The sequence below is a fragment of the Contarinia nasturtii genome, unplaced genomic scaffold, assembly GCF_009176525.2.
Source record: "Contarinia nasturtii isolate CC-2019 unplaced genomic scaffold, AAFC_CNas_1.1 Cnas_scaffold_1182, whole genome shotgun sequence".
Classification (NCBI taxonomy): Eukaryota; Metazoa; Arthropoda; class Insecta; order Diptera; family Cecidomyiidae; genus Contarinia; species Contarinia nasturtii.
Genome location: NW_022198526.1, coordinates 1,751,489 through 1,764,727, shown reverse-complemented (window position 1 = coordinate 1,764,727; position 13,239 = coordinate 1,751,489). Strand labels below are relative to the sequence as shown.

At 34.9% G+C, this 13,239-nt stretch overlaps 4 protein-coding genes across 4 annotated transcripts; 1 reads left to right on the top strand and 3 right to left on the bottom strand.

Moving 5' to 3' along the window:
* Window positions 1-16: 16 nt before the first annotated feature.
* LOC116344720 (lysine--tRNA ligase-like) lies at window positions 17-2,070 on the bottom strand. The gene is made up of 3 exons (XM_031773399.1): window positions 1,875-2,070; window positions 1,321-1,798; window positions 17-1,253 (listed from the first exon to the last, which is right to left on the bottom strand). The coding sequence occupies exons 1-3, from the start codon at window positions 1,994-1,996 to the stop codon at window positions 78-80; spliced, it is 1,776 nt and encodes a 591-aa protein (XP_031629259.1). The 5' UTR covers window positions 1,997-2,070; the 3' UTR covers window positions 17-77.
* Window positions 2,071-2,780: 710 nt separating this feature from the next.
* Window positions 2,781-5,343, bottom strand: LOC116344823 (lysine--tRNA ligase-like). The gene is made up of 3 exons (XM_031773599.1): window positions 5,211-5,343; window positions 4,242-4,767; window positions 2,781-4,152 (listed from the first exon to the last, which is right to left on the bottom strand). Exons 1-3 carry the CDS (start codon window positions 5,243-5,245, stop codon window positions 2,971-2,973), a joined length of 1,743 nt encoding a protein of 580 aa, XP_031629459.1. The 5' UTR covers window positions 5,246-5,343; the 3' UTR covers window positions 2,781-2,970.
* A 701-nt stretch (window positions 5,344-6,044) lies between these two features.
* LOC116344745 (probable aconitate hydratase, mitochondrial) lies at window positions 6,045-10,043 on the top strand. Its single transcript, XM_031773470.1, has 8 exons — window positions 6,045-6,261; window positions 7,076-7,538; window positions 7,612-8,450; window positions 8,528-8,676; window positions 8,747-8,918; window positions 8,983-9,194; window positions 9,263-9,554; window positions 9,626-10,043. The coding sequence occupies exons 1-8, from the start codon at window positions 6,241-6,243 to the stop codon at window positions 9,821-9,823; spliced, it is 2,346 nt and encodes a 781-aa protein (XP_031629330.1). The 5' UTR covers window positions 6,045-6,240; the 3' UTR covers window positions 9,824-10,043.
* A 467-nt stretch (window positions 10,044-10,510) lies between these two features.
* LOC116344746 lies at window positions 10,511-12,349 on the bottom strand. Its single transcript, XM_031773471.1, has 3 exons — window positions 12,219-12,349; window positions 11,806-12,064; window positions 10,511-11,633 (listed from the first exon to the last, which is right to left on the bottom strand). Exons 1-3 carry the CDS (start codon window positions 12,231-12,233, stop codon window positions 11,185-11,187), a joined length of 723 nt encoding a protein of 240 aa, XP_031629331.1. The 5' UTR covers window positions 12,234-12,349; the 3' UTR covers window positions 10,511-11,184.
* Between the last annotated feature and the right edge of the window lie 890 nt (window positions 12,350-13,239).

Genomic DNA, 13,239 nt, shown 5'->3' with positions numbered 1-13,239 from the left:
AGTTGCTTTAATTCAATTTGTAAACATAATCACAAAATAGTTTATTCATTTCCTACAAAATATGTAACCAATGCTCATCATTCATCCACAATTTTTTGTTGCAGTTTCTTTGCAAATTTAGTGGATGGTTTCATGAGAGGGAATAACAAGACTTCTTTTATGTTATAGGAATCGGTTAAAAGCATTGTTAAGCGATCAATTCCCATCCCCCATCCACCGGTCGGTGGCAAACCATATTCAAGCGCTGTGCAAAAGTTTTCATCAATTTGTTGTGCATCAACGTCTCCAGCATTCTTGGCAGCAGCTTGTTGATCAAAGCATTGACGTTGAACAATTGGGTCGTTTAATTCGGTGTATGCATTACAAACTTCTTTCTTCATCACAAACAATTCGAATCGTTCGGTTAATCCGGGAACACTTCTATGATATTTGGCCAATGGGCTCATAATTTGCGGATGATCGCAGATAAATGTTGGATTGATGCATTGTTCTTCGAGGAATTCACCAACCAACTTGTCAAGCAAACGAGCCGTTGTTCGTGGTGGTGGACATTCAATATTGTGTTTAACGCACAAGTCACTAGTAAATTTATTGCTTGCGTCAGTGTTGAATTCTTGTGGATTCGGGAATTTCACCTTGAGTATTTCTTCTAAGGCCGGAATCATTTTGATACGTCTGAATGGCGGCGTAAAATCAATTTCATACTCAGGTGCATTTTCGACATCGATACCATCTGGATGGTATTTTACTTTATATGTTCCATGAATACTCTTCACCATTCCCGAAATCAATTTTTCGCTGATTTCGATGACGTCATTGTAATCGGCATAAGCCATATAAAATTCGCACGTCGTAAATTCGGGATTATGTGACGAATCAATACCCTCATTTCGGAACTGTCGACCAATTTCGTAAACACGGTCCATACCGCCAACAACTAATGTCTTGAGATAAAGTTCTGGAGCGATGCGCATAAATAGTTTCATATCAAGGTCATTATGATGGGTCATAAAAGGTTTCGCGTTTGCACCACCAACGATCGTATTCATCATAGGTGTTTCAACTTCCAAAAATCCCATTTGATCGAAGAATTGACGCACATACGAAATGATCTTTGCACGAACTTGGAAAGTTTGACGAACCTTGCTGTTGAGAATCATATCCAAATATCGCTGCCTGAACCGAGTCTCTTGATCTTTGACTCCAAAATGCATAGTTGGTAACATATGTAAGCATGGAGCAAGCAGCTTAACCTAGAAGTTTAAATACAAAAATGATTGTTTTTCTGCAATAATATTCAATAAAACTTGTGTGCCCAACCGTTTTTGAAAGAATCGATAATTCGCCACTTTTTGTTCTGACTGGTGAACCTTCTATTCCAATTATATCGCCACGGTGATATTTTGAAGCTTCAGCTTCGAACTTTTCTTTGCTTTCATACATTTGCGCACTTATTTTAACTTGAACCCTCGATCCATCACTTTGCAAGTCGAAGAAGTATAGCTTAGAGCCAGCCCTTCGAATCGATAAAATACGACCAGCAATGGTCTCTGTAATATTCATCAACTGTTCTTCATTTTTCAAGTGCTTATATTTTTCTACATAGTCTGTAACTGTACAGCTAACTTGAAATTTATGTGGATACGGGTGTGTGTCGACGTTTTGTCTTAGCTCTTCAACTTTTCTGATTCGTGTATCGTAGAATACTTTCCCCAATGATATTGGATCTTCTTCTATTTCTTGTTTGTCTTTCTTTGGTTTTTTCGTTGGTTGTTTGCTAAGGAAACGCGACCCAGATCTGCTCGAATAATACGACAAAAAATTATGTTGGTAGATTAGAATTGGTTTGTTTTGATTCAAATAAAAAACCTAACCTCGAATTCGTGTGGCACGGTAAATAGGAAACACCAATATATTTTGAAAATGTTTCATGATATTTTCTCGCTTCGGACACTCTCTTGAGAATGCTTAGTCCAATTTGCGTCCTACTTATCATTGATAACAAAAATAAAGTGCTATCAACAAATAATCCAAAGTCTGTTTCTTTTTCAACTTTTTATTTTGAACCCACTGAACTATTTGATGACAGATTTGACAGTTCAAGTCAATGTCATTGTTGGGGCTTTCCATTCGAAGGGATATATGAATGAGGTAGAATAAAAACTACTTCTCGAAAAATTGCTATTTTAAAACGAAACCTAAAAAAAATTTCAATAAAAAGTGAATCAATTTTTTTTTGTCCAATTGAAGTGAATCAAGAAAATTTTGTTCAATAAAAGTGAACCAAAAAAAAAATTTCACTCGGTTTTTTCAGTGTAAAATACACTAAAATGAATTTTTTTTTTGGGTTCACTTTTATTGAACAATTTTTTTTTGGTTCACTTCAATTGGACAAAAAAAAATTGATTCACTTTTCATTGAAAGTTTTTTTTAGGTTTCGTGTTTAAACATTTTTCGAGAAGTAGTTTTTATTCTACCCCATTCATATCATCCTATCTATCCGTTTAAAATTCAAAAATTTCGCGCACATTAAATCTTGCTCAATATTTTTTTATTAAATGACTTCTAAAATAAAAAAACGAAACTATTTGCAATAATAAATTACATCATCGGTGGAAAATAATCAAAATTCGGTAAAAATGTAAAGTCATATTTTCTTTGTCTTCAATGATAATGGTTTCAGTAAAATTGTGCTCTTTGAATTAAGTTTCGAATTGTAAGCAAAAGATATAAACCTATTACAATCAAAAGTTCTACTGAAATAAAGTATGAACAACCAATTAAATTGCATTTTATTTTAATTTTATTCAAGCTAAAAGTGATAGAGACAATGGGGGATATACATTCTGTGTTTTGTTTGATTTATTATGGGGCTAATCGATTTTGATCAAAACGATTAATGGATATTTCAGATTTTGTAAATAAATAGTCAAACGTTTGTTATATCTGCAGAAATAAACTTATGAAGATCTATTTTTCCGACGGTTTTCCATCGGCACTGGGATGTGGTGTCACATTGTCATCCGGTTTCATTGCTGGGAACAGTAGAACTTCCTTGATATTATTCGAATCAGTTAAGAACATGGTCAAACGGTCAATTCCCATTCCCCATCCGCCGGTCGGTGGCAAACCATATTCAAGTGATGTGCAAAAGTTTTCATCGACTAGTTGAGCTTCATCGTCTCCAGCATTTTTGTCAGCAGCTTGTTGTTCAAATCGTTCACGTTGAACGGCCGGGTCATTCAATTCAGTATATGCATTACAAACTTCCTTCTTCATCACAAACAATTCGAATCGTTCGGTTAATCCGGGAACACTTCTATGATATTTGGCCAATGGGCTCATAATTTGCGGATGATCGCAGATAAATGTTGGATTGATGCATTGTTCTTCAAGGAATTCACCAACCAACTTGTCAAGCAAACGAGCCGTTGTTCGTGGTGGTGGACATTCAATATTGTGTTTAACGCACAAGTCACTAATAAATTTATTGCTTGCGTCAGTGTTGAATTCTTGTGGATTCGGGAATTTCACCTTGAGTATTTCTTCTAAGGCCGGAATCATTTTGATACGTCTGAATGGCGGCGTAAAATCAATTTCATACTCAGGTGCATTTTCGACATCGATACCATCTGGATGGTATTTTACTTTATATGTTCCATGAATACTCTTCACCATTCCCGAAATCAATTTTTCGGTGATTTCGATGACGTCATTGTAATCGGCATAGGCCATATAAAATTCGCACGTCGTAAATTCGGGATTGTGTGTCATATCAATACCCTCGTTTCGGAACTGTCGACCAATTTCGTAAACACGGTCCATACCGCCTACAACCAACATTTTGAGATATAATTCAGGTGCAATACGCATATACAGTTGCATGTTAAGGTCATTGTGATGTGTGATAAATGGTTTAGCTGTGGCTCCGCCAGCAATCACATTCATCATAGGTGTTTCAACTTCCAAAAATCCCATTTGATCGAAGAATTGACGCACATACGAAATGATCTTTGCACGAATTTGGAAAGTTTGACGAACTTTGCTGTTGAGAATCAGATCCAAATACCGTTGTCTGAATCGAGTCTCTTTGTCCTTCAAACCAAAATGCAGTGTGGGTAACATATGCAAGCATGGCGACAACAATGTGATCTGAAAAGAAAGTGAAAAGTTGTCGATCAACAAAATTGTGTGCCGATTTTTGAATGTAATCTTCAAAAATAGATAAAACTAGATCTTACCTTTTTTGGAATAATTGATAGTTCACCTTTCTTCGTTTTTCCCGGTGAGCCTTCGATTCCAATAATATCACCACGTCGAATTTTCCCAGTATCCGTAGCGAATTCGTCTTCACTAACATAAGCACGAGCATTGGCCATAACTTGAATTTTAACACCTTCACCGCGCAAATCGTAGAAAATCAATTTGGCACCCGAATTACGAATTGAGTGTATGCGACCAGCGACACTCACAGTAATAGGTAGTGTTTCACCATCACTCACTGATTCATTGTATTTTTCAATGAAATTCTCCAACGAAATGGTAACATTGAATTTATGTGGATACGGATGAGTGTCGGGATGTTTTTTCAATTCTTCGACGGCCGATGAGCGCAGCTTGAAAAATTCATTTGGTGAAATTTCTGCTTCATTGATCTCACCTTCGGTTGATTTTTTGCCAGGTGCTATCCCATTCTGAAGAGCACTCTGCCCTTTCTCGGCCTTCTCCTTGGCCTTTTGTTCGGCCTTCAAACGGCGTTTCAACTCGCTATTTCAAATAAATTAAATTCAAAAATTAATTAAACCTTTCATTTTTTTACCATATAATTTTGTTTAAAAACTATCCACAATGTAAAATTTGCTTAAATCACAAAAAATAGGTTATGTTCTTTTTGTGTTCTTTAAATCATGTAATTTTCACTAATAGAATGTTATGAATAGAGATGATTAGACAAACTAATAATTGTTGATATATTTGCAACGTCAACATGTATGTAAACAAACTGCAATTCAAACATTGTGATTTAGAAAATTGCGAATATGCATTCACACGTGCATCACGTCCATAAAGTGTTGTCAATATTTGTGCAAAAAGAATAAAAAACAATCGAACAAACTCTTTCCATCGGAATTTCAACAGATTTTACATGAAATAACTGCAAATAACGAGTGTAATGTAGAAAATTTAACAAAAAATGAAATAAATCGTACTTTTTGGATAATTTTTCACCGCTTGCATCAGCCATGTTGGCAAATCTTTTTGAATGAATAATGTAAAAGAATGTAGCACAAAGAAACGATTCAACACTACGTATACTGGTTGACAGTTAATCTCAACGCGGAATACACTACACAATAAGCAACATAACCTCTTTTCACTTGACATAACGCTCACTTTTGCGCTCTTTTGGAAATCACATCTTTAGTCTTTATTTATGGTAAAAATAAAGACGTCTCGCCAGTCGAGTGTACATTGGAATGATTTCATATGCGACAAATTGATAAAATTTGGATTGTCATTTTGTATGGACACATCTTATATGGAGCAGCTTTTCTTTTCATGAGATATAAAACATTATGCTCATTAAATGAACTACATTTTTTTACGAATAATGGACGTGACAATGTTTTAAATTCTTATACATATTTTTATCCATTTATTTTCTTTGGGCTATAATAGCTTTCAAGAGACTTTTATAATACAAAGAGATATGTCAGTCGGTGTCAATAAAGTTCAGTTCAATTGAATATTAAACATTCGTCTTGGAATGAAATTATAATTTACATTGTGGATATTTACATAAGAATGCGAAGCTCGATTAATGCATTTGTTATGCACGAAAACCCCGAAATTCATATTCATTGTGACCATGCAAAATGGTAAACTGATTTATTTTTTTGAATCCGATTATAGCACATTTTGTCTGCTTACGATAGATGTCGGGCATTGTTCGTACAAAAAACATCAATGGGATACAGTGTGAGAATAGTCATTTGACATTATATAACACGTCTTCGTACTTCAGCACATATTGCGAGTAAATTTTTTATTATATGAGCATCTTTCAGTCAAGAAGGCTGAAGATTCGAACGTAGAATAAAGCGAAGGCACCGGCGGCATTAAGAGATAACTAAATTATCAGTATAAATACACATTTCGTGTTGTTGTCGTTTAAAAATAAAATCTAATCAGAAAATAAGGATTTTTTTTTATTTGTTGTGAAGTCGTGAGATTGTAAAAATGCTTTTTAAAGTGCATCAGGTGAGTGCATTCGAGAAAAAAAAATGCATTAACGAATTTTGATAAAATCATGAAAAATCAATCAAAAGCAATTCACGGGTGACAAAAGTGAAAAAAATGTATTATTTTTTATCTAAAATTAAAAACAAAAGCATGGAATTCGTTTGATAAATCAATTTTTTCTAAATCAGCCTATTTTTGCCAATATCTTTTCAATGACAGTCACGATGATATAACAAAGTCACCTAACCCAATTTTCATAATAATTTATTTTATATAAAATATATTTATTTAAAATAGATCATTTATGAATTGATTGTAATGGATGTTTTGATGCATTTCGCATTGAACGGCATAATATTTTCATTACTGAGAATTTTCAAGGTTTCTCCTTATCGACGATTGAGGTTACCCAGTTATAACTTTTCATTTTCTTTCTTATTCGATTTATAAAGCATCAATCAAACTAGTATTCAACCATACTATCTAGCTTATACCTACCACTACCTATTAGAATGTATAATATAATCGTTCAATGTGTCATAGATAGTGTGATGTAGTAGGTAGACAGAACCTGTGAACTTGGTGAAAATTAATAGATAATTATGTCATGTGTCTTATCCGAATATTTCGATTGATTTATTTCGCGTTATTTTTGCCGTGATTGTACTTTGTCACTGACGCATTTCGTTATACATCCAATAAAATATCTCGCCAAATTATCAGTTATTTTAGAATTTTTTATCACCCGTCATTTCGCATAGACTAAACAAACGTGTATAAAAAAAAGCTTGATTGGCACTCTTATCAATTCGTGTGTCAACTTTTATTATAGGTAAAAAAGGCGTGTTTCGTAGCGGCACAACGCAATTATCGCACATCAAGTGTATTGTCCTCGAAAGTTCCATTGTCAAAATTCGACAATGACGTCTATATGCCATACGAAAAACTTTCCAGCAATTTGGAAATTGTTAAGAAGCGCTTGAATCGACCATTAACTTTGTCGGAAAAAGTGTTGTACTCCCATTTGGATGATCCGAAAAATCAAGATATTGTTCGTGGTACATCGTATTTGCGTTTGAGACCTGATCGTGTTGCTATGCAAGATGCCACCGCTCAAATGGCAATGCTTCAATTCATTTCATCGGGATTGCCACGTGTTGCTGTCCCATCGACCATTCACTGCGATCACTTGATCGAAGCTCAAATCGGTGGCAAAGAAGATTTGGCACGTGCAAAATCCATCAACGAAGAAGTCTACCGTTTCTTGGCATCAGCTGGTCAAAAGTATGGTGTTGGTAAGTAAATAATAACTTAATGAATAATTCAAGTTCAATATGGCTCACCAATATTTGTTGTTACTTTTCTTAGGTTTCTGGAAGCCAGGATCGGGTATCATTCATCAAATTATTTTGGAAAATTACGCTTTTCCCGGATTGTTGATGATTGGTACAGACTCTCACACACCAAATGGTGGTGGTTTGGGTGGTTTATGCATTGGTGTTGGTGGTGCTGATGCTGTTGATGTCATGGCAAATATCCCATGGGAATTGAAATGTCCGAATGTGATCGGTGTCCATTTGACCGGAAAGATTACCGGATGGACTTCACCAAAAGATGTTATTCTCAAGGTGGCTGATATTCTAACTGTGAAAGGTGGAACTGGTGCAATCGTTGAATATTACGGAAAAGGTGTTGATTCTATTTCATGTACTGGTATGGCTACAATCTGTAACATGGGTGCTGAAATCGGTGCAACAACATCAACGTTCCCATTCAATAGCCGCATGTCGGACTACTTGAAATCAACTGGACGTGATGGTATTGCCAGCGAGGCTGCCAAATACCAAGCAAAATTATTGACAGCTGACAGTGGTGCCAAATACGATCAAGTCATTGAAATTGATTTGAGCACACTCGAACCACATGTGAATGGTCCATTCACACCAGATCTTGCTCACCCAATCACCAAACTTGGCGAAAACTCAAAGAAGAACGGTTATCCAATGGATATTAGTGTCGGTTTGATTGGATCGTGCACAAATTCGTCATATGAGGACATGGGTCGTTGTGCTTCGATTGCCAAAAATGCCATGAAACATGGTGTCAAATCTAAGATTCCATTCAATGTTACACCAGGATCTGAACAAATTCGTGCCACAATTGAACGCGACGGTATCGCTGAAACATTCAGAGAATTTGGAGCTACTGTAAGTTGTTGTTGTTTTAGTCTATGTTGATTGTCATTCGGTCAGAAAAAAAAAGAATAACAAAAAATGTCCCGTAGGTTTTGGCCAATGCTTGCGGTCCATGTATTGGACAATGGGATCGTCAAGATGTAAAGAAAGGAGAAAAGAACACCATCGTTACTTCCTATAACCGAAACTTCACTGGTCGTAACGACGCCAATCCAGCCACTCACTGCTTCGTCACAAGGTAACGATAGATTTTCTTTTAATAAAATCAAAATACAAATGTATAATTCAAATTTACTTTTGAATTTTAGTCCCGAAATGGTGACAGCATTATCGATTGCTGGTCGTCTTGACTTCAATCCTTTGACTGATTCTCTCAAAGGAGCTGACGGAAAAGAATTCAAACTTGATCCACCATTTGCTGATGAATTGCCAAGCAAAGGTTTCGATCCAGGCAGTGACACCTATGCCGCACCACGCGAAGTAAATACATGATCATTTTTATATTTACCACAGTATTAATTGTGTTGCTTTTGTTCAAATGCAGGATGGTTCAGCAGTCCAAGTAGATGTTGATCCAAAAAGCCAACGTTTGCAATTGTTGGAGCCATTCGATACTTGGGATGGCAAAGATTTAACCGATTTAACCGTTTTGATTAAAGTTAAAGGAAAATGTACAACTGATCATATCTCAGCTGCTGGCCCATGGCTAAAATACCGTGGTCACTTGGACAACATTTCAAATAATATGTTTATCGGGTAACAGGAATTTTTCTTTTTCATGTTATTTATTGTTAGCTTTATAACGTCAATATATGTACTTGTAGGGCTGTGAACTCGGAAAATAACGAAGTAAACAAGATTAAGAATCTATTGAATGGTGAATGGGCTGGTGTTCCAGATGTTGCCCGTCAATACAAAGCCAAGGGTATAAAATGGGTTGCTGTTGGAGATGAAAACTACGGTGAAGGATCATCTCGCGAACATGCCGCTCTTGAGCCACGTCATCTTGGCGGTCGTGCAATCATTGTGAAATCATTTGCTCGTATTCACGAAACCAATTTGAAGAAACAAGGTCTTTTGCCACTCACATTCGCCAATGCATCTGATTATGATAAGGTGTGCTTCAATTTAATGATACAGTTAAAAAGCCGGTATTGATTAAAAAACATATGTGTGCTCTTTTTTAGATTCAACCGACCGACAAAATCTCACTCCTTGGATTGGCTAACTTGGCACCTGGTAAACCAATTGACTGTGAAGTCAAACATGCAAATGGATCCGTAGACAAAATCAAATTGAATCACACACTCAACGACCAACAAATCACATGGTTCCAAGCCGGCAGCGCTCTCAATCGCATGAAACAAATTGCAGCTGGCAAATAAATCAATCATCTTCGAACTTCGTATACCTACATATAACAGAGATCAAAGATCCAGCACACATTTCAAACAAAATCAATAAATTTAAACTTTTTGTATAGGCATGTGCGTGGATAATAAATCAATTGTACAATTATTTCATTTAAAAACGAATGATAATGAAAATTCGCGAATTCATAAATAAAATAAACATCTACGTTAATTAAGTGATGTTTATAACGAACGTATATATTTTTTTCTGTTGAAATAAAAAAAGTAATAGACATTTCATTAAAATAATATGAAAGTTGTTTAAAGTTTTTTAATTACACGCTGAAATTAAAATTATTGCACTCATAACTTCTGTGGATAACTTGAACTTTAATGGACATGTGAAAATGAGTAATATGGGAATATAAATTATGATTTTATCATTTCTAAAATCAAAATCTACGGCATTTTGCAGCTGAAAATTAAAATGACAGAAATTCCACCAACTTATCAACATGAATATTACAATATGATTTATTACGTTTACTTCATGCCAGAAACGTACGTTCAAACTAAAATCCACTTCAAAAAAAGAAAATTAATTGGTTTTTGATCGGTGTGTTCCGAAAGGAACGGTCCGATTCGATGTACCAAGTGTGTTTTGCGTTGTACAACTCATATACATTTGTTTAGTGTCTATAACAAAGCAAAATCAAAGTCTAGAGAACAAGAATGATTTTTTTTTATTTATTTAACTAACATGTAGGTTTTATACTAATTGTAATGACATATGAAAATAGTTCGATTTTTTTAATTGGCAAATGATTTGTACTATCTGTTATTCTGCTTGTGAAACAGTTTCATTACTTGTATAAATAATAATTCAATGAAAATGTCTCTTTTTAAGCTTATAAATCTAAGACATCCAACAAAATTTCACGATTTAAACAAAACTAAATTGCGATTTTTTCGGTACTGTCTTTATAGCTCTACGTGTTGTAATTTACGTTTAACGTTTTTAATGTGTATTCATTTGTTATTTGTTCGGTTTTGTTCGGTTTGCGCGTTTATATGTTAATTTGAATGACATTTCTTCAACAGTCTTTTCAACTCAATCTATCGACATTGATGAAAATTAACGAATATGATTTATGAATACATATGAATGGGTGAGAATAATAGTGACTTTAATGATTTTACGTCCTGCTCTCTCTTATGAAAATTTCCATAAGATGGAGACGCCTTTAAAAAATTAAAGTCATTATTATTCCGAGCCATTCATATGTTCTATAATATACGAATAGTATCTCTGATAATATTAAATCACAAGTATTAAATAACGAATTGGTCTAATTAACTAATAAGTCGTTTTGGTTGTTCATTTTGTGTTTGCTTTATTTACCCGGCATGGCTACGGGTATACGTGGCGAAGATTTCAGCGAGACCTTGACCATCGAGTGATCGCAATACATCATGGGTGTCATATCATACAAACTTCGAGTTCGTTTTGATAGGTTTAGTTTACGCGGTGCTAATAAATGACCATGAAATTCATTGTCATTTGGTGTGCCAGCGTCAGCATCATCATCATCATCATCATTGTTTACCGTTGGTGAATTCGAGCCAACACTTTGTTGATTACTATCATTTTCACTTTGTCGTAGATTACCAGATGTTGTTGCCGAATGTTGGCTGCTATGATTGCTACGATTGCTTTGGTTTTCACGGTTACTGCTATGGCTACTTTGATTCGGTGGTACTTCATCTTGGTCTTCGCTTTCGTCCGACACATCTGGGAATCCTTCTATAAGACCTTCAGGAATATCATATTCAGGAGCATGATCTACAAAACCATTATTTACAGAGCCATTATTGGAATTGCTCGATTCAAAATTCAAATCTGTGATATCTTTTTTTTGCATTAGAATGAGAATTGAATCATAATCGAATTCGTTTCAATTTTAAAATGCATAACAAATATTCGATCGGTAAAATGACGTAAAGTTTATATTCACCTGGATTTGTCGAGGCATTTGTATATGTTCCCGTTCGATTCAACGCTGCTAACCGTGCTCTACGTGCTGCTTTACGTGCTCTAATTGCCGCATTTCGTTCGCGAGTATTGAATTTCACTTCAATCCGAAGTCGACACAATGTGCAAAACAGTGAGCTTCGTCTGAGAAATATATTTTTTTCACGAAACAAATCTAAATGATCTCTGTTGTTTAAACGTCTCAAACCCTGGCTCGTATTTCCGCAAAAGGCACAGACAATCTATCGAGTCAATGAAAAAAGTCACAACACCAATTGAAAAAAATGAAAACAAAATCACTAAATTTCTAACAAAAAAAAAATGAAAAAACAACTAACTATCACGAAATCATGAAAATCTAAAGCAAAATCCGATAAAAAAATGTGAAAATCTTACCATTTCTCTTTCCATTTTTTCTTAAGAGCGCACTGCAAACGATGCTGTTGACTGTTTATGTTGGAACGAACAATTGGCGGTAAGCCAAGCAACAACGCTGTACTATGAAAAGTGACAGATTGAAATTGAAAGGAAAAAACGAATGGTTGCGTCCATTCTGCTGTGATGAAAGTGCGTTCTTGGGCTCATACGCTCAGCTGATATTTGAAAGGTTTCTTAAGCGAAAGTGAAACGATTGTTTTTCTCAATGTTTTTTTATAAATGGAATGGTAGTTTATGTTGTATGACAAATTTTTTTCATTTGCATGAAAATCATTTGGACAAACACATTTGCATCGATGACAAAATGTGTAAGATATGCGATAGCAAATGTCGTATGATGTTGTTTGCCGTGGACTTGTGTGCCGTCAAACTGTCATAAGATGCATCTTAATAAATTCGTGTATACATTTTAAATGAATGCACGTATAAGCGCACTCACACATGCATCCATGTGTTTCTCTGCAAAGAGAGAGTTTTTTCAATTTAGTTAAAAATTTATCGTCAATCGATAAGCATCATCATTTTACGCACATCCACACACACACGAACGCATATATCGTTGGTGTTATCTTCTCTCAACCGTACGCTCTTTGGTGCATTCAATACAATCTTAATTCTATCGTAAAATTGAGAAAATGTAATTTTTTTGTTGCGTTAGTAAAATATGAGTAACACGTAAGAAAAGAAATCGAGATTTATTTCTTATCCATCGAAACCGATTCATAATGTTATTATTGTTCAATGGATTGCTTGACAAATTATAGATCAAATAGTTTAATGTTTATAAGTACTTACTGAAAGACGACGTCATTGAAAAAACGACGATGATACAGATAAATACAGTATTTTTTCTTTTAATTCTTTATAAATTATATGTTTGGTGGCCCTGAAAAGGGCCGTTTTTATTTACAATGTTTCAATGTTGAAAGCGGATTTATGCTTTTTTGGTTTCGGTCTTCTTTGGCAACAAGACGGCTTG

Bases quoted from the DNA above. Each gene is read 5' to 3' on its own strand.
- LOC116344720 (XM_031773399.1), bottom strand. From the start codon at position 1,996: ATGATAAGTAGGACGCAAATTGGACTAAGCATTCTCAAGAGAGTGTCC. The intron at 1,799-1,874 runs GTTAGGTTTTTT...TTATTCGAGCAG, and splicing joins CCGTGCCACACGAATTCGAG to ATCTGGGTCGCGTTTCCTTA. The intron at 1,254-1,320 runs GTTGGGCACACA...TTAAACTTCTAG, and splicing joins TATCGATTCTTTCAAAAACG to GTTAAGCTGCTTGCTCCATG.
- LOC116344823 (XM_031773599.1), bottom strand. From the start codon at position 5,245: ATGGCTGATGCAAGCGGTGAAAAATTATCCAAAAA. The intron at 4,768-5,210 runs GTACGATTTATT...TATTTGAAATAG, and splicing joins GGTGAAAAATTATCCAAAAA to CGAGTTGAAACGCCGTTTGA. The intron at 4,153-4,241 runs GTAAGATCTAGT...CTTTCTTTTCAG, and splicing joins TATCAATTATTCCAAAAAAG to ATCACATTGTTGTCGCCATG.
- LOC116344745 (XM_031773470.1), top strand. From the start codon at position 6,241: ATGCTTTTTAAAGTGCATCAG. The intron at 8,677-8,746 runs GTAACGATAGAT...TTTGAATTTTAG, and splicing joins ACTCACTGCTTCGTCACAAG to TCCCGAAATGGTGACAGCAT. The intron at 8,919-8,982 runs GTAAATACATGA...GTTCAAATGCAG, and splicing joins CCTATGCCGCACCACGCGAA to GATGGTTCAGCAGTCCAAGT.
- LOC116344746 (XM_031773471.1), bottom strand. The intron at 11,634-11,805 runs GTGAATATAAAC...ATGGTTTTGTAG, and splicing joins AAATGCCTCGACAAATCCAG to ATCATGCTCCTGAATATGAT.